At 46.4% G+C, this 27034-nt stretch overlaps 1 protein-coding gene across 3 annotated transcripts in view; it reads right to left on the bottom strand.

Annotated features, from left to right (window-relative positions):
- The window catches only part of CUX1 (cut like homeobox 1), a 1218817-nt gene that overhangs the window by 913891 nt on the left and 277892 nt on the right, over positions 1-27034 (bottom strand). For all 3 annotated transcript variants that reach the window (XM_086954570.1, XM_086954568.1, XM_086954569.1), the window contains exon 3: positions 22576-22623. In XM_086954570.1, the coding sequence (XP_086810696.1) occupies positions 22576-22623 (48 nt within the window). The remainder of the gene's footprint in view (positions 1-22575; positions 22624-27034) is intronic.

Here is a 27034-nt window from a genome sequence, read left to right as displayed (position 1 = left end):
CGCTGTGGCCGCCATGGCATGGGGCCATGCAGGTGGTGGCCACTCTAAGCAAGGGACGCTGGACAAGTTCACTGAAGCCGGCTTGGCGTCCGGCGCTGCCGGGCCGCAGGCTTCGGCCCCGGATAATGCGGCGTTATTGGCTGCTATCACGCAGTCCAGAGACATGTTGGATGCTAAGATTGGGGCGGATGTCATGGAACGCAGTTCAGAGAATTACCAGTGCGGAAACCCGCATCTCCGAAGTTGAGGGCGACGTCTCTGTACTAAAGAAAAAGATGGTGGCGATGGAGAAGCTACAGAAGGGCCTGGCCATGCGGCTGGAGGACGCGGAAGGGCGGGCGCGTCGGAACAACCTGCGCTTTGTTGGATTTCCGGAGGCATGTGAGGGGGACAACGTGGAACGCTTCTTGGCCAAATGGCTGAAGGGTTGGCTCCCCCCGGACACTCTTTCCCGCTGCTTCGTGGTGGAGCGGGCTCATCGGGCCCTCATGCAGAAGCCCCCTGTGGGTTCGCGTCGGAGGCCAATCATCGCCAAGTTCTTAAATTACTCTGACCGGGACGCTATCCAGAAACAGGAGAGAGTGAAGGCCCCGCTCATAATTGGCAACGCTACTATCCTCATCTTCCCCAACAGAAGCAATCGTTTCTAGCAGCCAAGGCCTGTCTTCGCGGCCTCAAACTTTAATATGCCTTGCTCTATCCTGCGAGGCTGCGTGTCATCTACAAGTCCCGCACGCTGTACTTTGATTCCCCGGAGGAAGTGTTCCAGAGGACAGACGAGACAGTCAAGATCAGGGTTAATGTGCCCTTGGGAGGCGACTCCGACTCATCCTCGAGTGGAGTGGTCCGTGCCGGATTGAGAAGTCAACGGAGGCGGTGTAGATGATCCGAATCTGGCCATGTCTGTCGTGTGGGCTCTCCGTCTCCGCAGCCTAGTCCGGAGCAGGGGTTGCCGAGGGGAGTGAAATGAAGATTGTGACTTTCACATTGCACTCTATGGTTGCTATCGGAGTGCTCAGGTGCACAGGTTTGGGCTGGACACCTGCCCTGTAAAAGTGGGTGGGTAGGGGTGGCGATCCCCAAGTTATGGGGTATGTTCAGGGGATCCATTGGAGGGGGTGGCTCCGGTCCACCGTTGGGGGCCAGGCCGCGATCCGGCAGCGAAAGGTGCTTCCATGTTGGGAGGTGCGGGGTGGGGGGCGGCGGGGGGGTTTTGGGGGTTGTGTTGGGGTGGGGAGTGGCTTTGATTGCGCTTATGTTGCTGTGGTCTTTACACTGGGATGTTTGCATGCTGGATCGTCGGGGTCGCCGCTGCAAATAAAATGCCCTTTTACGATGTCGACTGTTCAGGATGGGGGGTGGGTATCTCCAGGCACACTGCGCTTCATGAGTTGGAATGTGCGGGGGGTGTTAGATAAAGTCAAGCGGAGGGCAGTCCTTGGCTATGCCAAGCGGGCCGGGGTAGATGCTCTGCTGCTTCAGGAAACCCACCTATTGGGTACACACATGCTTACCACGCAGGTTTCACGAGGAGCTCCCGGGGGGTTGCTGTCCTTATACATCGCAGAGTTTCTTTCATACATGAACGGAGTTGGTCCGACCCCCAGGGCAGGTACATCTTTGTCCAGGGAAAGTTGGGGCGACAGGGTGACACTTGGTAGCATTTATGCCCCGCCGCCGCTGCAGTGGTCCCTGGCCGAAAAGGTCATGTCCCTCTGGAATGTGATGCCGGACACCCTTGCTATAGTTGGGGGGGATTGAAAATGATGTGATGGACGTACACATGGATCGGTGGCGGAGGGGGGCGACCGACACAGACATGGACGTGGAGGAACCCCCCACCAAGCTCAGAGCCCTTGCCATGGGCCTGGACTGGGTGGACGTCTGGAGGTATGGGCATGGCGCGCGCCGAGAGTATACCTATTTTTCCTCGGTGCATGGCTCGTTCTTCAGGCTGGACTACTTATTTGTTCCCAGAGGACTGGCCCAGAGAATCGTGTCTTTGGACATCCTGCCGAGGGCCCTGTCCGATCACTCACCTGTGGCTGTTACTTTTCGTGTAGGCCCGGCCAGGCACTCATTCCGATGGCGCATGTCTGGATGGCACCTGCTACAGACTGACTATAGAGAACATATGACTCGGGAAATAGATCATTACTTGACGGCCAACCGTGACTCAGATGACTCCCTGATGACCCTTTGGGAAGCCATGAAACCTATCCTACGTGGGGTGGATATCTCCTGGTGCGCGGCGGCCCGGGCGGAGAGGCGGGGGGATTTGGTGCGGCGGGAGGTGGAGCTGGTAGTTTTGGAAAGTAGGAGCATGGAGGAAGGTGGTTCTATTGGACGGAATTTAGTCCTGGCTCAGCAGCAGTATGCAGTGGTCCTACTTGATGAGGCACGACAGGCATGGTTGGCTACCCGTAGTCGGGTGTATCAGTGGGGGGACAAATCCTGTAGGATGCTCTACCGCCTGTGTCAGGGCGTATTTCATGCCCAACCGTTGCTCCAATTATTGGACTCGGCGGGATCGCCGGTTTCTGAGTCGTCGGCTATCGCGGAGAGCTTTGCCACATATTACGAGGGGCTGTACGCACCTCAGGAGTGCCTGTCGGCCGAGGTTGTTCAGCAGTTCATAGATGACCTCCCCCCGTGGTCGGTCCCTGACGAGGCGCTGGACTTATTGGACAAGCCGTTCACTGACGAGGAGTTGGGCACGGCCTTGGGTGAATTCAACCCTGGGAAGGCGCCGGGCCCCAACGGTTTCCCTTGTGAATTTTTTTTAAGAGATTTCATGTGCAGCTGGGCCCCCGGCTGCTTACGGTATTTGAGGAGGCGCGGGAGAGAAGTGCTCCCGCCGGACTGGAGGCATGCCGAGGTTGTGGTCTTTCTGAAGCCGGGCCGACCCCCCAGAGAGCCACGCGTCCTACCGCCCCATATCGCTACTTAATACGGAGGCCAAGGTCGTGGCCAAAGCCCTGGCTAACCGGCTTAAGCCTTATATTGCAGACCTGGTACACCCGGACCAGGCGGGCTTCATGCCCCGGAGGGCTAACCGGCACAATATCAGGCGGGCCCAGGTGGCGATCTCTGCCTGGAGGTGTTTAGGTGAGCTGGCTGCATTATTCTTAGCGGATATGGATCGTGCCTTTGATTCTTTGAGCTGGACATACTTGTTCGCCCTGTTACGGCGGCTCAACTTGGGTCCTCGCTTTCTGGCCTACATACAGCTGTTATACACTGGTCTTACTGCATCCGTGCGTATTGGGGGGGGGGGGCGGTTACTCGGCCCTTTCCAGTTCAGAGGGGTACGCGACAGGGGTGTCCCCTCTCCCCATATCTGTTCGCGCTGGCTATGGAGCCCTTGGCCGCGTGGGTGCATATTGACGCCCGGCTCAAGGGTTTTCGGTGGTCCCCAGGCCTTACTGATAAGATTGTGTTATACGCAGATGATGTGCTGTTCTTCCCCACAGACCTGGATCGGTCTGGGCCAAGGCTGCTGCGCAGTGTCTTGACGACACCTGGTATCGTTGTGCAGCGCCTCGCTGTTTTAACCTGCAATTTGCCTTGCTTGGCGCATTTGTGCTCTGCTGACATTTAACATTGCCGCTTTTGCTCTGTTTTAAATTGTAATTGCCAGTGTAACTTTGTCTGTGCTTGCGCGTTATCCCCCAGCGCTCCGCTGCCATTTTGGTTGTTGTTGTGGTCAGAGTAAACCCGCCCCGCCTCCCAGCTGAACCGCCCTCGCCCCTCCCCCTCCATATATGACAGTTACTCCCGCGCGCAGCGTTCACGCGCAGCGACCGCGCCCAACCCGCGCCGAAGGTGCGCCAAAGGTAAGCCCGTCTACGCCCGTCCGCGCCTGGACCGCGCCCAGCGCCAGTCCCCCTGCCCCTCGCAATGCCCAGCCCACCCGCATTACTTACGACTCCTCCACCTTCCTAGCCCTCAACCCCGGCCGCTCCCCCAACTGCGTCCAAGCCGCTCCTGGACACACCCATGGACCTTTCTCATGCTACTCCTGCAAATTCTTCTGCTCCGTCAACCTCTCCGCTACGATCACACCTCAGATTCCCAACACCAACCATCTACAATGCATCTTGCTCAACACCCGCTCGGTCCACAGGCACGCCATTGACCTATGGAATCTACTAGACACCAGCTCTCCGGACGTCGCCTTCCTTACTGAAACATGGATGAACGCCTCCTCCGCCCCTGACATCACCATTGCCATCCCAGAAGATTATAAGATCATACGCAAGGACCGTACCGACCACACAGGAGGAGGAATCGCTATCGTCCATAAGAAATCCATCAACATCTCAACCAGCTCTGACGTCAACCTCGCCAACACTGAACACCTTCACTTCCAGATCCACATCGACCCCAAAACCACACTCAGAGGCACCCTCCTCTACAGGCCTCCAGGACCCCGCGCACAATTTAGTGAAGACATCACGGACTTCATCACTCCACACGCGCTCCCCTCCAAAGATTACATCCTTCTGGGAGACCTCAACTTTCACCTTGAAAAGAACAACGACCGCAACTCCACCACCCTGCTGGACAACCTCGCCAACCTCGGACTTAAACAACTGGTCACCTCCCCCACCCACATCGCAGGTCACACTCTCGACCCTATCTTCACCTCCAGCAACCATGTCTCCTTCAACCACACCACGAATCTCCTTTGGACGGACCACAGCTGCGTTCACTTCACCTACAACAAGCCCAAACCCAACAACCACCCCCAACCAACTCTGCAAAGAAACTGGAACAAAATCACCATCGACCAGATCTCCTCATCGCTTCTTCTAAACCCCCCAGCCCACTCCTCAAACCCCGACCAAGCCGCCACCAACTTCACCCAATGGCTATCCAACAGCGCCGACATCCTAGCACCACTGAAAAAACGACAAAACAAACTTGGCAGCAAGAAGGCCTCATGGTTCAACGATGATCTTAAGAAATCCAAGAAACTCTGCCGCTCCCTTGAGAAGGCCTGGAAAAAAGACCCAACCACCAGCACCAAGGACGCCCTCAAAAACGCCACCCGCATACACCACCAATTGATCCGAAAAGCCAAGAAAACCGCCTTCAAGGAACGACTAGATAACAACGCCCACAACAGCAAGGAACTTTTCAACATCGTCAAGGAATTCAACAATCCCTCGGCTAACTAACGACATCACCCCCTCTCAAGCCCTCTGCGACTCCCTAGCCTCATTCTTCCACAACAAAATTGCAGACATCCACAACAGCTTCGACAACCAACCCGGAGATCAACCCACCCAACCATCTGAGGAACCTTCACCCCCCTCAAACATCCTCAATAACTGGAACACAATCTCCACTGAGGACACCATCCGCCTGATGAACTCCATCCACTCAGGATCCCCCACAGACCCATGCCCTCACCACATCTTCAACAAAGCAGACTCATCATAGCACCGCACCTCCGAGACGTCATCAACTGCTCCTTCAAATCCGCCACCTTCCCGGAAAGCTGGAAACACGCCGAACTCAGCGCCCTTCTGAAAAAACCCACAGCGGACCCCACCGAACTCAAAAATTACCGCCCCATCTCCCTCCTCCCATTCCCGGCCAAAGTCATCGAGAAAGCTGTCAACAACCAGCTCGCCGCCTTCCTCGAAGCCAACAAATCCCTCGACCCCTCACAATCCGGCTTCCGAGCAAAACACAGCACTGAGACCGCCCTCATCGCAGCAACAGACGACATTCGAACTCTACTGGACAATGGAGACACAGTCGCCCTCATCCTCCTCGACCTCTCCGCAGCCTTCGACACAGTCTGTCACAGCACCCTTCTACAACGCCTCAGAAACATCGGAATCCAAGGAAAAGCACTGGAATGGATCACCTCGTTCCTCTCCGGAAGAACCCAGAAAGTCCGCCTCCCACCATTCAAGTCGGAGGCCACTGAAGTCATCTGTGGCGTACCACAAGGATCTTCACTTAGCCCCACCCTTTTCAACGTATACATGAGCCCCCTCGCGGCCATCGCCAGCCAACACAACCTCAACATCATCTCCTACGCGGATGACACTCAACTGATCCTATCCCTCACCAATGACCCTAGCACCGCCAAAACTAACCTACACGAAGGAATGAAAGAAGTAGCCGAATGGATGAAACACAGCCGTCTGAAACTGAACTCAGATAAAACAGAAGTCCTCATCTTAGGTACCTCCCCCTCCGCATGGGACGACTCTTGGTGGCCTGATGCCCTTGGAAAAGCACCCATCCCGACAGACCACGCACGGAATCTGGGCGTCATCCTGGATTCCTCACTTTCAATGAACAGACAAGTCAACGCCGTCTCCTCTTCCTGCTTCAACATTCTTCGCATGCTCAAAAAAACATTTTGTTGGATCCCCACCGAAACTAGGAAAACGATCACCCACGCTCTGGTCACGAGCCGACTGGACAATGGAAGCACCCTCTACGCCGGGACTACCGCTAAACTCCAGAAAAAACTCCAACGAATCCAAAACGCCTCAGCCAGGCTCATATTAGACATCCCGCGTAAAGAACATATCTCTGGTCACCTGAAAAACCTCCACTGGCTCCCCGTCAATAAGAGGATCACTCTCCGGCTCCTAACCCACGCACACAAAGCACTTTACGAAATCGGACCAGAATGCCTCAACACACGACTGTCCTTCTACACCCCCTCCCGCCAGCTTCGATCTTCCAACCAAGACCCTTACCCAGAACCACCTAGCATTCATAAAGCAACTTAAAACGTGGTTATTTGACAAGTAATTCCCCACCCCTCCTTAAGCGCCTTGAGACCCTCTGGGTATGTAGTGCGCTATATAAATCCTCTGACTTGACTTGACTTGACATCTTGCAGATTTTCGGGGAATCTTCTGGCCTGTATGTGAACCCAGGTAAGTCCACCTTGTGGGTGCTGGGCGACGGACAGACGGTTGGCGGATGGGCGGCGGACTTACAGTTGGCTGCCGGGGGGATGAAGTACCTGGGAGTCTATTTGTCCCAGAGTGCGGGAGTCTCCCGAGCTCGCAACCTCACTCCGGTCTGGGATCGCACACGGGCGGATCTGAAGGTGTGGTCTCATATGCCATTGTCTATCTATGGGAGATCGGCCATATTCAAAATGGTGGCACTCCCGCGGCTTGTATACCAACACCAGAACCATCCATATCCTATTCCACCCCGCTGGTTTCTGCAGGTCAACTCAGCGCTGGGGGGGTTTCTGTGGGAGGGAGGGGGGCCGTGAGGGTGGCACTCCGGACATGCTTCCTGTCTACGTATGCAGGTGGCCTTGCCACATCCGATATACTCTCATACTACCAGGCAGCGCATCTCTTGGTCCTTAATGACCGTTTATTTCGTTTATTTAAAAAAAAATAAAAAGAACAAATTATCTCCCTATGCTATATTTGTTTTGTTGATGTGTGCATTAGACTCCGGAGCTCGGGGCTTTGCATTTCTGTTTGTGCATAAAAATCTGTTTTAAAAAAAAAAAAATGACAGATAGCAAGAAGAGGGAGGAAAGGGCAAGCATGACCAAGGAAGGAGGAAGGGAGCAAGCTACAACAAGGATGGCGAGAGGGAGGCAGGAACAAAGAATAGACAGAGGAAGGAGTGTGGGAGGGTATGGAGCAAGCACCAACGGTAGGCTAGTGAGAGGAGCCGGGTCAAGCAAGAACACAAAGCGAAAGAGACGGACTGCAAAAACATGTACTCTTATGAAGTGCAATTTTTTTTTATAAACTTCCGGAAGTGCATGGACACTGGCTGCGGAAAAGATGCTGTACTTAGTCTACGCTCCCCCAAACATACAGACACAGGAAAAGACAGTGAAAGCAGGCGGTGCTGACCAATGAAAGTAGCAAAGCCTACTAATAATAAGTAATAGGTGGGGTCTAATCTCTTAATTCCCTCTTTTTATTTTTTTTATTTTAAGGCATCTCGCAAGCGACAGCGCATACGCTGTCTTAGGCGAGACCTAAAAATGAGGTTTAGAAACTGCTGAGTTTTAAAAATATTTTTGAAGCAATTCAAGGTGTTACCATATTAATTCTCTTCTAATGTGCACACATTTAACATTGTTTTTACATATAAACCATATTACATTACACAAGGTCAGATTCTTTTTATTTTGAGCTCAGGAGATTAAGTGATTTGCTCAGAATTAAAGGATATTATTCTGCCAATACTGGCACTCAAACCTTGTTCCCCAGGTTCAAAGTCAGCAGCTTTGGCCATCATCCAAATGTATTAATTTATGTGAGGAAGTCACACAAGTGGGATGAATTTGCATGATGGCCTATAGTGTGCACGTGCAAATACTGAAAGATTCACCCAGAATCTTGCATGGGAGTATTTGCAAGAATTTCATTTAAAACTTAAGGACATATTTCAGCACATCTGCAACAGCGGTCCTGGAAAAATATTCACAGTTGGGGTGCTGGCATCAATGTTAATCACTGATGTTACAGGGATTGATAAAAATCCTAGCAACACACACAATGCAGCAAACATTCAGCAGGCAAGTGGTAAGCGTGTATTATGTAGCTACTGGTGCATTTTGGAACAAAAGGTCGCACATATATTACTAACGCATTAAGTGGCAGAGCACTGCCATTTACAGACAACACATTTTCCATTGAAATGGCAACTACTTGCAGACATACAGTTTTACTTAAAACTAAATGCACATAAAGTATATGTGTGGAAATAGGACTTCAGTGAATATTACCTTTGGGCATTACCAAGTTCAGGGTCTCAATTTGTTTTGATCCTACTAAAATCTTTGTTTACATTGCATTTCAGAATTACCAAAAATGTGCCCAATTTTTTATTTCCTATCTGCTGATATAATCTGAAATATGTGTTCAGTTTCTTTAGAGGTTGTTACGCATTACAATAAATTATATCCTACAGACTTGCCTTTCATACTCCCTGTACCCCAGCAAGTTTGTAATATAGTTAACTTTAAAAACTCCTCTCACTGTGGTCAGAGAAATTAAAGTAAATACTGATCCCCATCTTAAAACAATAAGCAGAAATTAGTCAGAACATGTAGCCTGACATTTGACCCCTGCTTTAGAGACTAGCGAATGTGACAAGATAAATGCAAAATTTACAGGCCTCTTTAGTTATTGCTTGTTCACCTTCTGAAGACCAAAACTTTGGTGACATCATAAATTCGCTCACGACCCAGTCTGGTAAACACTGCCCTGGAAATCAGGGAAAATGAAAAAAGAAAAGAAGAAGAGGAGGCCCGCCCAAGCATGCGGACGGGCACGCCTTTCATTATGGGTGCAGCAGTCATTTTGAAAAAAGAAAACATCTTGGGATCCACAAAGGTCATACCAGAATGGACTCCAATGGGTGTCTAGTTTTCTGAAATCATTGGGTTAAGTAGGTTTCCCTAGGTGGTAGCTGAGCTTGAGACTAAGTACCACATCTACCAATATCGCCAAAATGAGTTAAATTGCAAGGTAAAGAATGTTGATGTCTCCATGATGGAGTACTGTTTACATCGGTGGAAGAATGGGAATACAGAATAGTAGTGAATAATACAAAACTGATGAGGCTTGATAAAACTGAAACCAGTTTGGGATTGCTTATGTTCCTGTAGGAGGGGCCTTGTGAGGTAGTTTGAGTTGAACTGTTCACCTGATGAGCAGGGTTAGTACTGATTTGCTAAAGGAAGGCCTTTGTCTAACGGCAAAGTGAACGAAAAGCAATGGTTTGTAATGCTACCCCAAGCGATTGCCAGTGGTTAGACTTTTTGGAATCATTCCTCCCATCGTCTTTTGTGTCACTGATGTTACACCCTAAGTGGCCACGGGTATGGCCAATGAGCCAGTCCCTTGCTAATTGTGCCATAGGATCCAAGCTGTACCTCTCTAGCCAAAACTAAACATGACCTAAATGTCTGGGGTTGTTTGGTTCCTTTCTGGAGATGGTCACGTAGATTGGACTGTTTAATGAGGAGCAGGGTCAGAAATGAGTTGCCCATTGCAGGCCTTTTGTCTAAGCGGCCACAGTAGGTGAAAAACAATTGGTTGGAATGCTACCCCAAGCAATTGTGAGTCACTCTTTTGCGAGGCTTCCAACCATCAGCTTTTCTGTGATGCTGTGCCCCAAGTGTAGAAAATGGGTTCTGCCCAATTTTCGTTTTTGACTACCCAACTTTTGGACTTTAACTGCGAGTATGTCTCTGGCGAAAGGGACTTTTCAGGCATTGGTGCTGTGTCAAAAATAGGCATAAAAATTCTTGAGGAAAGCCAGATAGTCCATCTGCAAAGGAAAGCCAATGGGCAGGGTGCTCCAAAGCTGCCCTGCAGCTTGTGCATCCCTCCCAAAAAGGGAGCATCTGTAGAAGAACATGGCTGAAAGAGAGAAGGTTCAATGCGAGGTTGTACTGAAGAAATGTTCCACAAGCCAGTGGTGTTATCTGTTTCTCATTGTCTGCATACAGATCTACTGCTTTGTCTGTTGGCTTTTTTTGTTCGATAGCCTCTCCTTGTTCTGCTAGACGTTTCCCCTAAAATTTTGGTATACTATTCCTACGTCCCTTGTTGCCATTTATTTCATTATCACTTACCTGCAGTTTCTCGCTATTTGCAGAACTGTCTGTAAACCTCAGTTTGTCAATTCCAGCTCATTGCTGTGCAGATAGCTATGTATTTCAGTTCCTTTTGTATATGGCCTCAAACATGTTTTTGTTCATTAGGATTTTTTTTGTTTTGTTTTAGTAATGATGAGGCTGGCATAAAGCTAATTTTGGCACTAGGCCAGATCGAAAAATACCACAACGCTTACTTAACACTTTCCCTAACTGGGACAGTGAACGATAAACTGACTAACGGTGTACTGCCTGCCAAAATTTTGAACTGTGTTTTTTTCCAGATTATGCCTATGTATTAAAAAAAATCCTATACTCCAAAGCCAGGATAGGAACACAACAAAACTATTATCTCTGTGGGCAACAATAGATGTATTGTTTAAATAATCATCACCATGAGACAACTGACCACGTTTATTGTAGTGAGGCCTGAGCCTAGTTTATGTACATTGTTAACTTGACATGGCTTAGTAGAAGTTTAAACGCCATTTTACCTTTTGCTGCTTTTGCACACAACACTGCATATAGCTGTTTTTGTAAGTTAGGCTGCGTTTACATGAGAAAAGCTTGTTTTCAACATCCCTAGACTTACAATGTGACCCTAGTCTGCACAGTGAGTGCTGAAGCCATCAAGGTTATTATAACATGGTAGCTTTTGTTCAAACTGATCGGCTAATGGTTTTAGACACAACAAATGGCAGTTGCGAGTCCGCTGAAATCCTGGTGTCTTTATTACACTGCAGCCATGATTTCACACACTTGGAAGATTTTCTGTGTCCAGGGATGCAGAGAGCTTTTGCTGATCCTGATGTGATACACACTTGCTGACCCTTTCACCATCATTGTAATATGATTTTTCCTTTTGTGTTTTATGAAATTGTAACAATGCTGACCATATTATTTCTAATCATATATCTGCTTATGTTAGCAAAGATACTGCACCTGAGAGCACGCCATTAAAATAAATATTTTAACCTTACCGTGACTCTTATTTACTCCTGTTGTGGACTGGTATGAGAGAATAACGAAAGAGTGTTTTCACTTCCCACCATTCCTGAGTTTATCCCAAGTCGCATGTTCTGGGTTGTCTAATCATTGGTTACTTTCTGCTAGCTGGTTGGGGTTTTCTAGGTACTGAGGCGAGTTTCTGGTACACCACAATTCACTGATGTCCTTGGTCTCCGTGCACAGTTCTGTGTATGAGCAGGATCCTTGCAACATGGCGCACCCAACATTGTGGTCTTAATTTGAGCCTCTCGAGTAGTGCTTATATCAGTCCATGACCCCCTCACTATTGTTTCCGGATGACAGTGGTGCAGGAATAAAACCTACATATAGTTAAATAGGTCTTTTCAAGCTTGATAATTTAAAACGGTTTCTATTTGAATTGCTACCCAGTTGTGCTTCTTTCTTTTGCATTGTACTGCTTTCTTTCTGTGTCGTTATGGCAGTTGAAATCCTGGTGCACAGTCACTTGGCTGTGCGCAATCACTTGCAGGATTACAATGTCACCTTGGAAGGCATGGCAGTGGTTTTTGTTGTATCTGCTGACACAGCACACCCGTTTGAGTTGTTTTACTCATGGGTTACGTTTCCTGCGGTTGATGCTAATACTCAGGTTTTTCATTCTTACACACACACTGTCGTGCCTGCGGACTACACTCCATATAGAACACAGGAAGTTCCAACTTATGCTTGACAGCACAGCGTTTGGTTTAATGGCGCCCTCCCCCACACTTTAACAACGGCTAAAATGGGACGGTTGTCAATTCTGGACGCTTCTTGGCCTGTTTTAACTGGTTGTACCCCGCACCCTGCTGCGGTGCGATGTACAGCTGTTGAATTAAGGCCAGCTGGACCGCATGTGCTGAAGCTTAGTCCTGTTATGGTTAATGCAGTCATGGGCAAGCGTCCCCAGGATAAGGATGAGATGCCTTTCTGGCTTGCTGAGAAATATGACCAACTGGAGGCAGTCTTTCCTAATACCACTCCTGTGGGTGTGATTTTGCGGCAGTATATACTAGGTGCTTCGGGACACCTGCTATGGCTGTCCTACTCTCCGTAATTAAACACGTTCAAAATGAACACGGGCCGGAGATGGCGGTCGAGTTGGGAATGCGCCTCGTGGGAGCATTTGAAATGGTTCGTAATCTTGTCCTTGCTAATGTTAAGGGAGATGCGGTAAGCTTTCAAGTGTCTACTGCTTTGCGCGATGTTACCTAGGCAGAGAAACCCCGTAAGTTACCGAAAAGGATTACGGAGGCTTATAAGGCCATTGGCCGTAATAGCGTGGGTATTAAGCCTTTTGCTTAAAAACAAGCACAGCAGCAAACGCAATCGGTGAATTCTGATAAAAATGATGGCCAGAAAATTCCAAAACAAAATTGGAGTAAGAATAAGAAACAGGCGAAGCAGCAACAGAAACAGGGGTCCCGTCATGCTTCGCCATTGCCTGTCCCTTCTGAGCGTACATATGAGTTGCGCGACCGTACTACGATTAAGTCACCTGATAGATTTCAGGTTCCTGATCAACTTTTTCCTCACTCTTTGCAGGAAACATCGGTCTCACCAACCGGTGGAGGAGGCAGCGGCAGAGGACAGAGTACTCAACAGAGCCATGAGCAGCCTCGCAAGTCCGACAGAAAAGGCAAGCAGGACGACTCGCCACGTCAACGACCTCAGTTTCAAAATAAGAAAGTTGCTGCCTTAACAGCGAGATATGCCACAGACAGTGAGAACGCAGCTTCGGAATCTGACATGGGCACTGACGCTGTTGGACAGCGCAGCGGAGATTACCATAGCGCGAGAGGCGCTGCGTCCACTACTGAAGGGGACAGCGACTGACACCTTCGTTATAATCGAGACAGCTGACACTAGAGTGCCTCCCCCTGACAGGATTTTGAAATTGACCTTTTAATTGAAGGTGACATACAACGTACTATAAAAGGAGTTTTTTGGGAGAATGTAACTACTACCTATGACATTTTGTTGGCAGAGGTCGACTGGCCCCCTCCTTTTGACTTAACGGCTCCACAAGGGGAGGAGGTAATCCTCCCCAGTTTGGCACCTACAGTCTAGAAGGCGCAGGCTCTGAATTTTTGTGGAAGATTGGGCTAAGGCGCTTGCGCCTGCATTGTACCGTACACATTGTGGCTGGGATAAATAATCCCCCAGCCATGAGATACCAATGCGGTCTATGCCACAGACTCAACCCCAAAACCCCATGCGGCGTGAAGCGAAAGCTCCCGAGGCAGAAATCCTTGAACAATTGGAATATCAAGATGTGATTGAAACCATGTGCGTCTCCGATGAATAACCCTCTTTTTACTGTGCCTAAGCCTGAAGGCTCTTACCGTTTGGTATTGGATTACCGCCACTTAAATTCACATTGTCGTACGTGTATGGTACAGAATACTTACAGTTCTGGCCTTGTGGATAGTCTTGTGCGCAAAAGGTTTAAAACCACACTTGACATATCCAGTGGCTTTTTTGCCCATAACCTGTCCTCCATTAGTAGTCAATGGACGGCTTTTACCAGTGGTGAAAATCGAACCCAATTTTGTCGTTTGGCAATGGGCTATAAGCACAGTCCAGGCGTCTTTGCCGCCGGCATAGTCTCTCTTTTGGAGAGGCTCGACCCAGATGCATGTTCGTATGTGGATGACATCTATCTCACAGACGACAAATTATGGCCGCATCTGTGTCGCGTTGACCGCATAATTTGTTAGTTGGCGGACTTCGGTTACAAATTCAACTTTGCAAAGTCACACATTGCAGAGTTTAGAGTGTTGTTCCTAGGCTTTGAGCTCAACATTGAAGGACGAGGTTTGGCTCCTAACTTTCTGGAAAAGTGCGCACGGCTGCACGCAACAACAACGCTGAAGAAACTACAGGCTTTACTGGGTTTTCTGAATTTCGGGTGTTCTTACATCCCGGCCCAGCGTATTAAGCCTCTCTACGCTTTGGTACAACCTACATTTTCCAAATCATGCTGGCGGCCTGAGCATACAGCCATTTTGCAATCTTTGCAGGCTGATCTTCTAGAATCTAAATTCTTGTTAACTCATGATAACCACACCAACGTTGTGATAAGAATCATCCCTGGGGCGGTGGGTTTCACTTACCAGACTTTTAATGAGGGTGACAGTCCCTATCGCTTACAAGTCACACTTGTACACTTCGGCTGAGTTGCGGTTTTCCCCTGTGGAAAAAGTCTTGACAGCAGTGCAGATGGCGATTCTTAAGGAACGTGTGCTGTCGCAGGGAAAACACATTTTGGTTGTTACCCAGTATCCTGCCCTAGAAGCAGTGCCGAAAGCCAGTGTACCCAATTCAAAAGCTTTGCACCCACTTTGGATACAATGGGCCACGTCCTTGACATCTCCAGATGTCACATTCATTTTTGATGCCTCTTTGCAGACACAGAAGTTTTTAAAGAATGAATGTGTTCATCCTGCTCCTCTGACCAGGCGCCCGCTGGAGGATTTCCATTGTATCATCTACACTGACGGGTCGGCGCAGCCCGCAACGAGGTCAAAATACGCATTTTCTGCGGCCTGGACAATTGTGGTTGGTACTATGGTGAACGGTGAGTTCAAGACCAATGTCGTGCATACACAGACATTAGGGGGCTTTACCGCCCAGTTGGCCGAGCTACGCGCTCTGATGCTTGCATTGTAGTACACAGATCCTGGTGTGACTACTCTTGTCATAAGTGACTCTTACTACTGTGTTCAATCATACAATGACAATTTACACTTTTGGACTCAGAATGACTAACGTGATTCCAAAGGCCACACAATAAAACATAAAATGATCTGGGCTCGAGTGGCTGAACTTAAAGAACGGCTTCCACTCATGTTTGTAATTCATACTCTTGGTCACCGGCGTTTCGGAGTTCACGCTGTGGGCAACAGTCTTGCCAACGAGGCCGCCAAGACAGCAGTTGCAACATATCAATAGCAGCAGTTACACGTTCCAAAAGTAAGATTGATGATGACATCTTGGCAGCTATTGCCGCAACAGAGAAGGGAGGTAATTACCCGAAAGGTTTCCCTTCTAAATACTCATATCATTCAAGTCCTGATAAAGTTCCTTATGTGAGAATTAACGACGTTGGTGACAGGTTCATTCCCAACGCGGACCGCAGGCAGAAATGGATTACAGCAGTCCACCCACGAGGGGGTGGCCTCCGAGCATGTCAGCGTGTCAGCTACTGTATCTCTCCTATAACAGCGTTACTGGTGGCGGGGCTTGTACAAACAAACACGTGATTATGTCCTTCATGTGACATTTGCCAGGAGAGAAAACCTTCCACTGCTGAACGCCCGCCACAGACTGAGTTGTACATATCCAATAGACCACTTGGTTGTGTTTACTTAAATCACTGCGGTCCTTTCTCATCTGATACTGCGTATAAGTACATCTCAGTTGATTCTTGCACGCGTTTTGTGTGGGTGTGGCCACAACGCAGTGCTGATTCCAGAACTGTCATCAGGGATTTGCGTGTCTATGTGGGAGTTTTTGCAGGTGGTACTTTCTATTCGGATCAGGATCCAGCGTTTGCCTCTAAGGCATACAAGGATGCCATGAGTTCTTTGGGGGTCCAAGTGAAATTTTCGTCTCCATATCGGCCTGAGGGCAATAGTGATGTGGAGTGGATGAACCGTGACTTAAAGCAATCCTTGACAGCGAAGGTATTAGGTACAGGCCGGAACTGGCTAGCCCACTTCCAAAGCGTACAGCGTGCACTTAATAATCTCCCTAGAAGGTCTCTGGGTGTGCGGACCCCATACCAAATGCTCTATGTTATAAAAATGTTTGTTCCAGAACTTGAGGGACTAGACCAAGTAGCGCCGGCCGCTCCCTCGACGTAAATGAACATTGTATTGTTTTCCAGAATCTACAAAAGACCCGAGAGAGTCTTGCAAAGGAACATTTGCCCTCCACATCTGATGCTGCGTTGCAGATTCCGGTATTTGGCTAGCTACCCAAACTTGGTGAACTGGTACGAGAGAAAGTCGAGAACAAGGAGGAATTTGGCCCTTCATATCGAGCTCCAGTTCCCGTGCTTGGCGTGCAGGGCACAAGAACAGTCATTTTACCTCCTCTTCCTGGTAGCAAGGGGAGCAGGTACATCTCCATTGACAATGTCAAACTACACAGAGTGGCCGATTCTTCTTAGTATGACACCTGCAGTCTCTTGTCCTGCAATGCTGCGAAACTTTGTTTCGGCTCCGGATCCTACCATGGGCCTGATGTTGTCCTTGAAATGAATACAGTTACCAATCCTTTATTGAATCCACCGGCTGGTGATCTTAATGATACAGAGTATACATACCCAACTGACTTATCTATGCCTGATTTGGAGACCTATGTGGCTAGTCAATCACGTTTTTCAGTTAACACTAGCTCTACAGCTTCGAAGTCCCCTTCAAAAGTTTCTATTTTTGCTGCTTGGTTTAAAAAACATTTTTTGATTCCCCTTTGGACTTACATTTGGCTGGTGCTTTTTCAATTTTTTTGTTCATGTCCATTGGATTTGTGGTGTATTTTTTCCGTCTTGTCAACGGACACTATGTAAAAGTAAGATCTACGATTAGACTAATTGATGGAACTTTGGCACCCCACTCCTCATCACACAGAATGAAGAGGGACCAGACATTTGTGAATATCACTGCTTGGCCTGTCTTAAATGGGATTTTATGGGATGCTTTTAAATTTCAGATTCATGGTCCCACATAGGTTATTACTGTCCCTAATGTACTTCATTTTTCTATGGGGGATTTGGTTAAACAAAATATTTGTTCTGATGATTGGGACGTCCAAGCCGTAGAGGCTCTATTTTCTAATTTGAAATATTATGCTGCCTTTGATGCTGAAGATTTGTATTTAGATTCTGCTAATTATGGTGATTTGTTCTGTTACCAACACTATAGATATCACTTTCTGCATAAAGCAAACACTTTTAGAAATATGGTAAATTACACACAATGGAAACATTATCCCGCACCTGTTGAAGGCAGCTCTAGAACTCGGATAAAAAAGTTTTCTTACTTTACTGATTTTAATCAATCCAACCCTGATGCATTTTATTTTAACATGACCGAGAAGTCCTATTTCAAGGTTAGACTTACCTACACAAAATTGCTGTATTCAAAGTCCTTTATTGACCAATTGGCTGTAGGGGGCTATGAACTGTGGAAAGATACTATTGATCTTAAATCTGTTTGGGGTTCTATAAGTTGGCAAGTGCAAGGCACCGAGGCTTTGCATCGTGCATGTTTCATCCCGAACCATATGTTGTTTCTGAATGCTACTATTTCACAAACCACCTGCTTTGGATTGGCTGCGTCTAAAAATACCCCCACTGGAATAATTACATCAGTGCTTCACTTACTGATTTAAAGACCCTGTTGCATAACTCGTCCTTTAACATTTCTGGTCTGAATCCCGAAGGCTGGCTACTGTTGCAAAAGAGTGCAGATTCATGGCAACACTGGTTAGAATAGATCCCCGTTTTCAGAGTGGTCATCTGACACTACCTATTCTGTAGGTAAGCTGTGCCAGAGCTGGCTTAAACACTCCACATTGGCGTCAGTGAAATTACATGTATCCAAATTAACTGACACCTTCGATTTGAATGATTTTGTGAAAGGTCCTGCCGCTGGCAGATCAAAAAGATGGATTTATGCTATTTACAACAAGGTTTGGAATCTGTCCCAAATTGAAGCTGCTTCTAGACTTAGGGCTATTGATCAAGCTAATTTAGAAAAAGTACTTGCTGTTGTGGATAATAGCATTAACACCCTTTCTTCCCGAATTTCCACATTAAATAATAGTGTATCTTCTGTTATTGATATTGTGCAAGAAAATGTTGCAGTTCTGTACCATGGTCAAAATCAATTGCGTTCTATAATGCGGTGTGCATGGACTTTACAGACGTTAAAGGCTGGGAAGGTGCCTTGGGATGACATGAACACGACTTTGCTATTTCTGCCTTTTAATTTGACTGTTAAACAACAATTTATGTCAATCAAAGATGCAACGTTTTCTCTGTTACATATTGAGAAGTTAGAACCATTACCATTTTCTGTGGCCGAAACAAATTCTGCAGTTTGGCTTCTCCATGGGTTAATAACTCTCCCTTTCCCTCTGTTTAAATTAGAAGCATGCATGAAACACTATGCCATAGGTAGATTTGAGCCCTTAGGTAGCACTTTTCTTCAAAAAGTGTGGAATCTACCCTTTACATATAGGTGCTTAAGGGAAGGTAAAGCGGTTTATTTAAAGGGTGAAGACTGCACTTCCACTCCCGATCACTCAGTCTGTCGAAATTTGCAATTGCATGGTTTGTGTAATATGACAGCACCGAATCTGGCGTGTGTTTTAAAAGGCATACCAGCCCCAGCTATTACACCTACTTTCACGGTGTTAGCAAACAGTAGTTATTTGTTAATAAATAATGAAAATTGCTGTGGTATGCTTGCGGAAATTCCGTGCATCGTTACTGTTTCCCAACGTGTTGTTTGCTGTAAGAATGTTCTGTTTCCTCCTCCACCTGGGAGGCTCGATGTATCCATCTGGCCTTCTATTCCGACCTTGAAAGCAGAGTTCAACAAAATGAGTCGAATAAGAGCTCTATTGTCCCAGAAAGAAGTCGACCTTACATCTGCGCGTGAAACATTCATCGTTCCCGTTGCTAACACTCGTACTGAGGTACAAGCCTTGTTAAATACAGGTCTGCCCCTGCATTTTGGTGCTTTAATTTACACAATGTTCTATGCCTCTTCAACTACGGGATTGGCACACTTTTTTAAAGTAGTAAGTTCTGGCCTTGTGAAACTATATTTGGTGTGATACCGGCATTTTTTCATTCTATTTTTTCCAGCCTGTTTGGCGGTTTCCCATTAATGCTCGCCTTAGGAGCCTGTGTACTACTGTTGATTTTCTTGCTGAAAAATGGTTGCACATCATGTGCCCCTCGGCAACCAGCTTCGGCTGCTCCAGCTTCGTAACCGGATGCTTGAATACTATGGATCGCTACCTCTGGCTACTTTGAGTGTGGCGTATGGTTCATCCTTCTGGTTTTCATATTTTACATACGCGCAGCCAGTTTTCCACTGCCTGAATTGCAGTTTCGAATGGGCTCTGGATTTGCGTCTCTGCAATACGGTGTCTCCTAACCGGGATTATGATCTACTAATGAGTCCTTTAGATAACTCGTGAACTGGATTGTTCTGGTATCAGGATTATGGCCTGCGCAGCGGCTCATGGAGTCCTAGGCAATTGGAATATATGGTCTGCAGCCCATGACTTCTTGGCACGCAGTTATCTTGAAGAACACGTGAGTTGTCCTCAGATGGTGCTAGAGGCTCCGGCTGTTGAAGAACATGTGTGTTCCTTTCCATTACTAAAGTGGATGGCTGAAATGTTCACGGATGATAACAACGTCTTCCTATTGGAGGTGGTTGCAACAAACTGTGCATATACTCTGTTGGATAGAAGTGAATTTTTTTTTTCTACTTCATAGACACATACTGGACCCGTGCTTTTTTCCCCACTTATGTTTTATTTTTTTCCATTTTTTTTTTCATTTCAAATTTTCTACGAACCATGGCCACTCATGAATGTTTTGATACGTTTGATAATTCTTAATTCGGATTTTTAATCCCAATTATCATGTTTGGCAAAATTTCTGAACTTGGTTCGGTCTCATTCGAACTTTAACTATGCGTTCTACAAATATTGTCCCCTTTATTGTGCGTTCGCCGATCAAGGGAGGGTGTAGTGAGGCCTGAATCTAGTTTGTGTACATTGTTATGTTAGCATAGCTTAGTAGAAGTTTAAACGCCATTTTACCTTTTGCTGCTTTTGCACACGACACTGCATATAACTGTTTTTGTAAGTTAGGCTCCGTGAAATGCTTTACATGAGAAAAGCTTGTTTTCGACATCCCTAGACTTACATCGTGACCCTTGACGAACAGCTAGTGTGACACCGATGCAAGCTGGTTGGGGTTTTCTAGGTACTGAGGTGAGTTTCTGGTACACCACAATTCACTGATGTCCTGGGTCTATGTGCACAGTTCTGTGTATGAGCAGGATCCTTGCAACACTATTACATATGTAAAAGGAAAGCAAGAGTTTGACCATTTATTAAATGTTGTGGGCGTTTCCGAGAGAGAAATAGAACAGGAAAAATAGACAGATAGAAAAGAGGAAACTTTTAACAAAAAAAGCAGTTCTGCGTAGGCGAATATACCCAGGCTAGCGTGTCTAGGAGGACAGTTACCTCAAAATACTAAATCACAGGGTTCAACGCCCCAAATTCTTATGCTCAGAATACCCTGTAAATTAATGCTGAGAGAAACGGAACCCGTATCAACCTGGATGCAATTAAGAAAATATTACAGTATTACAGAAGGCATGTTGTATAAAAAAAGTATCCCCGAAACAATTATATGCCCAGAATACTTCGCCATGAAGAAATACGCCCTCTGAATTCTGTAGCAGGTATATTGTTCAACCATACAACTGTGCAATTTAAAACAAATCGCATCATATACTTATTAGTTTAGAATAAAAAATATCAAGTTAATGAGGACAGTAAATTCAAACCATAAAATCCATGTTACAAACGTATAACCTAATTAGTGTCTAATGTATGGGCCATTTTTGATTTAATAGCTCAAAATCAAAAAGGATGACTTTATGGTTATCCAAATATGACAAAAATCAGGTTCAGCAATGTAAGCAAAAAGCCATTTTTATTTAGATTGCTGTGCAACTTGTTTCACCTTAACTATTGTACAACAAATAACAATGGCACGGAACAATGTACCAAGAAGAAAACCCCAAGAATACTTGTGACAATACCCCCATTAGGTCAAGTCCAAAAACACTACGTAACATTCAACTTACTTTAAGAAAATTGACCACATATACCAGGCTAAGAAAAATATTGGTATGTCCAAATTACCAAACTCCTACAGGTCTCACTGATAATATATTCTAGGCAATGCTGAAATTAGAAGAAAGAGTGCCGGTGCCTGAAGCTCCTGCTCGGGAGTCCCCAGCCTGTGCAATTTCAACGGTACAGCCGTGCGTGTCTAGAAGCCACATTATGCCTCTTTAATTCACTACAAGACTCTCCCTGTACCTTTATCTCACTCTTGCACGTTCCAACTTCTTCCCTCTGTGACGGGTTTGCATTCTACACGATGTGTGTGTTTTCCCTCTCTTTCTGTCGGGAATAGCGGATTAAAAAATAAGGGCTCAAATGAAGCACTTATTACGGCATGGTCGGCCATCTCTCATGAAGGGTTAGAAGCCCCTGCAGTCTGCCCTCCCTCCTGTGTGTTGTAGAGCAGGCAGTGAGATGCTGGGCTTAGCGATTCCCTGGCTTCATGGACCAACTCTGATGGCTGTTTAACGAGACAGAGCACTCTATGTGGAAGAGGAAACACGTGCCATCAGATCCTTTTCTATAAATGGGGTGTGATAAAGGGCATGTGTGACATTCTAACACTGTTATGACTCAAGTCTCCAGTAATTTTACTTGTCAGTCTGGGCTGGAGCAGCTGGAGGTTCAAGGTGGATGGGGTCCTTTGGTTGTGACCTCTCAATAAACATCCTTGGATGATCTTATGGGGTCTTTGTTTCCTTGCAGCCTACAGCATGCCATCAACAAAAATGCGTCAACATTCTCACTGTACCTTGCCAAACTATATACCCTAGACTCTGAGATGGGTTTCAATTTAGTTCGGCACAATCCCACCTTGTCCTACCGTAAGTTGGTAAGCACCTCTAGGCCCCGGTTGAGTTCGCTGAACATGTATGTTCATGGGACTTTATCCTCTCTTAACATCACTGGGCAGTATGTTAATACAGCAGACTTTGAAGAAAAAAAAAATTGGCATGTAAAACTATCAAACTGTAAACTCTTACCTCAGCCTGGAAGCTCTTCAATAACGGAGCTACTTGTTTGCGTAAATCCTGTAATATATGGAACAAATAATAGATCAGAATGGTTAGATAATTTTACTAACTACCACATCTTTAATAATTTATAATTTCTATACACACATACCCAATTTAAAAAGAAAATTCATTTTAATCTTTCACTCGTTATTTAAATTAGTGCAATATACAACTCTGACACTCTATTAATATCATATTTTTAAATAGCTTAATACTTCATCTGACGCCGGCAAATAGCAGAGTTCTGATAAACATCTGGATTAAGACAATGCAATACCGCAAAACGAACAGCATTAATCACTAAAATGCTTGTTTCTGCTTTATTTTCCATCAATTTATGCAACAAGTCAGAAAACAAAAATATATCAATGATACATGGAAAAAAATTGAAACAAGTTTTAATGCTCTAAGAATATTTTATCATTTTAATTTTGAGGATATTTATATTTGCAACCGAGATTTCAAAGCATTTCTATATGCATTTTTGGGAATAATCAATCAATCAAGCAGTACTTGTAAAGTGCTGCTTATCACTCTGGAGGGTATCCAGGCACTGGGCTGCGGGTTTCAGTCGGAGAGCTAGGTCTTGAGTTTCTACCGGAGGTCTGGCAGCGACGGTGATGTTTGGAGGGGGAGGGCGTTCCAGGTCCTGGCGGAGACTTGCGGGAAGTAGCGCCCTCCGGTGGGCTGGCAAGGTGGGCAGAGCAGAGGTTTCTTTGGATGGTTTGTGGAAGTTCAGGCGTGGCTAAGGTATGTCGGTCTTTGGCCATGGAGGGCTTTGTAGGCGTGGGTCAGTAGTTTGAACTGGCATCTTCCTGGATGGGGATGTGGGTTATTTTGGGCAGATTGAGGATCAGTTTGGCTGCTGCGTTCTGAATTGTCTGGAGTCGTCTCATGAGTTTGCTGGCAGTGCCTGCACGGAGTGCATTGCCTTAGTCCAGGCGGCTAGTGATGAGGGCCCGCATCACTGTTTTCCTGGTCCTGATGGAGGGCCATTTGAAGATTCTGCAGAGCATGCATGGAAGCAGGCTGAGAAGACTGCGCTGACCTGTCGCTTCAATGAGAGTTCGCTGTTCAAGATGATACTGTGGTTGCGGGAGTGGTCTTTCGGTGTAGGGTTGGCTCCCAGTTCAGATGGCCACCAGGTGGTGTTCAAAGAGGAGGTGTGGCGAATGAAAATCAGCACTTTGGTTTAGTCTGTGTTGAGCTTCAGGTAGTTCTCCTTCATCCAGGTGAAGGCGTTTCTCATGAAGTTATGAAAGTTGGACTTTGTCGTGGTGGGGTAAGCTGAGAGCAAGAGAACGAGCTGCGTGTCATCAGTTTAGCAAATGATGTTGATGTGGTGAATTCTGACAATGTTTGCTAGCAGGGTGATGTAGATGTAGAAGAGGGTAAGACTGGGGGATGCACCTTGCGGGATGGCACAGATGGTGTGCGTGGGTTGTGAGGTTAAGGGAGAAAGAAGGATTCTCTGGCTGCGACCTGTGAGGAAAGTTGCCATCCATCTAAGGTTGTCGTCTTTAGTGTGTGGTGGGAGCCAGTGTCGAAGGCTCCGGAGAGGTCAAAGAGGATCCGGGCGGCCGAATCTCCTCTGTCGAGTAGGATTCGGATGTCATGTGTTGCAGCGATCAGGGCTGTCTTAATGCTGTGGTTTGGCTCTGAATCCTGATTGGGAGGGGTCTAGTAGGTTGCTTCTCTCCAGGTGTTCGGTGATTGGGAGTTTGATGTCCTTCTCCAGGACTTTGGTGGGAACGGGAGCAGCTAGATTGGGCGGTAGTTCTGGAGATGGCTGAGGTGATGGAGACATTGAGGATGGTGGTGAGCTGGCAACTGATCTTGTTGCTTCCAAGGTTGAAGTGTAGATGAGGGCATGGGTTGGAGGGTGGTCTGCAGTGGATGAAGTTTAATAAGGCAGCTGTGTTTGGTATGCTGAGTCGTTTCCATGCGGTGAGAGGGCAGGCCCTGGAGATCTACGTGGGAGTGAGGCGGCTGCGGAAGTGATAATAGTCTATTCTAAGGAGTCTTCACATGGACAAAACGTGATGGGATGGATGACTTTCCACAAATCGTGCTCCGTATTAGCTAACATGCTAGATCTAATTGATTTGACTGAGAATTGCGTAGAGCTACTGTCATAAAAATAGGCGACACCCAATCAGTTAGTCTCCACCCCTTCATAATGGGCCACGCACGTCACCACAGAACAATGCAATAGGTCTCGCATTTATGCGAGTTTGAGCTATTGACGTTGCAAATAACAATGCTTTTCATTTTGTTTACGTTTTAAAAACATAAATAAAACCCAGTCATTTACAATGGCAATAGCTAGAAAACTTGCATGAATGCAAGACATGTTGCATTGCATATGCTTGTTATTTATAACTCGGTAGGTCAAGTCTTCTATATCAATTGATTGATGTATCATTTGCATCAGTAAATAGCCAAACCAATTAAGTAGCGGCGCCTTTTGATGGAGGCCAGAAAGGGACCATAACCCAGCTTTAAGTGCACCCACTTTTGCCGCACTACCATAGCTGCTCAAGGTAGCAGGATGCCACTCAGAAAAAACAAACAAACTGATCCTTGCAACACAGAATTTGGTTAAGGTACCTTTAATTTTAAAGCAGAGTTGTTTGCTTAAATGGTTTAATATCTATGTGTATGTATCTATAGATACAGTTATATACCATTTGTAGCCGACCCCACAGATTTATTTGTGGCCCAATGGGAGTCCCCTTCAAATTCACTTCTAAAGACGCCACTGATTGTCTTTAATATCTGGGAAGAAACCTCTGTGTAATACTCGGCAGTATAATCCCAGAGTTTTTATTCACTCTTTTTGCCATATCTTGTTCAAAACATGCACTGTTTAGATGACCGTGAAGGAGTTGGTTGCAAAAATCTTTCACATTGCACTTTGTAATCGGAGAGAGGTTATTTTGGAGTTTTACATAGCCCGAACGTATCAAAGCACTATACCTGAGCACCGGTTGCGTTGCAGACGGGCACATTCATTTTTTATTGGCAACGGGAGATTAGGCGATTTGCCCTGAATCACAGGATGTTGTTGCTCGCCCCTGCAGAGACGTGAACCAGATTCCCCAGCTCCAAGATCGACTGCTCTAGAGGTTAGGGCACATCCTCGCTTTATTCAGCATTTCTGTTGGTGCTGCTGTTTGTTTGTCTAAGCAAGGTAGGTGTAAGGTGTCATTTTCAATTCTGGACAGACTGCAAACAGGATATTGTAAACCTCTGCCAGCAAAGGGTGCGTGATTCTCTGCTCCCGATAGTGGTTCTGCCATGAAGTGGGATACACTGGATTGGTGTACATTGGGTAGATTAGAGTATAGTGGAAAGGAATGGTCGATTGTAGTGGAGTGGGTAGATTGTAGTGGTGAAGTGGAGACGGGTATAGTGGGGTGGGGTGGGGTGGGGTAGATTGGGTTGGGGTAGACTGGAGAGGAGGGTCATAGAGTGGAGGAGAGTAGATTGGGGAGCCATGCCGTAGAGTGTCTAAAAGTGGTGTGGCATAGCTTGGAGTGGAAAGGCATAGAGTGGAGCAGTATGAAATACTGTATAGTGTTGTATAGTGGAGTAATGTAAAGTTGAGTGGCATACTAGGGGGTATGCACGGTGTGATAGTGCACTGCCATTACAGACAACACATTTCCAATTGAAAATTTCCATTACATTTGTAATGACATACAGTTTTACTGCTCACAGATTTGGCTGTCTAGAGCGGTTGACCTCAAAGCTAGGGAACCGTGTCCGAGTCTCTGCAGGGACGTTCAACGTCCTGTGATTCTGGGCAAATCACTTAACCTCTCCGTGCCTAACAAAATGTGTCTGTTTATAACACAACTGGTGCTCATGTAACGCGCTCTGATACCTTCAGGTCAAGTTTGCACTATATAAAACTTTTTTTAAAAAACAATTCTGAGTGGAAATGTCATCACCAAGTGTATTGATTTGTTTTGATCATATTAAAGTATTTGTTTCCATCACACTTCAGAATTACAAAATAACCTGCTTCATTTCTAGTGTTCTCATTCGGATGTATTCTGAAATATTATCACAGTTCATTTTTGTTGTATGATAAAAAAAGATAACACACTACAGCCTGTCCTCTCGAATAGGTACTTAGCAGGATGGATTGTCACATAAATGCTCTCGCTTTGAAGTAAGCCAAAGAAAAACAAATACCAAGTTCCCTGGAATAGAAGGCCTGACATATGACCTCTGTCTTAGAATACATAGCAAATGAGACAAAATAAGAACAAGATTGAAAGGCCTGTTTACTGACAGCGAGTAAGATGGGCAGACTAAAACAACAAGACAGTGCCAGCTAGGAAAGATTCACTCTGTAGAGTGGCTCAACAAAAAGAAAAAATAGGTCCTAAAAGTGCGAGCAGTGTAAGGGACACAA

Source organism: Lissotriton vulgaris, chromosome 2_1, assembly GCF_964263255.1.
Source record: "Lissotriton vulgaris chromosome 2_1, aLisVul1.2, whole genome shotgun sequence".
Lineage (NCBI taxonomy): Eukaryota > Metazoa > Chordata > Amphibia > Caudata > Salamandridae > Lissotriton > Lissotriton vulgaris.
Note: the sequence above shows the minus strand (reverse complement) of the source record. Positions and strands in the feature narration are given on the sequence as shown.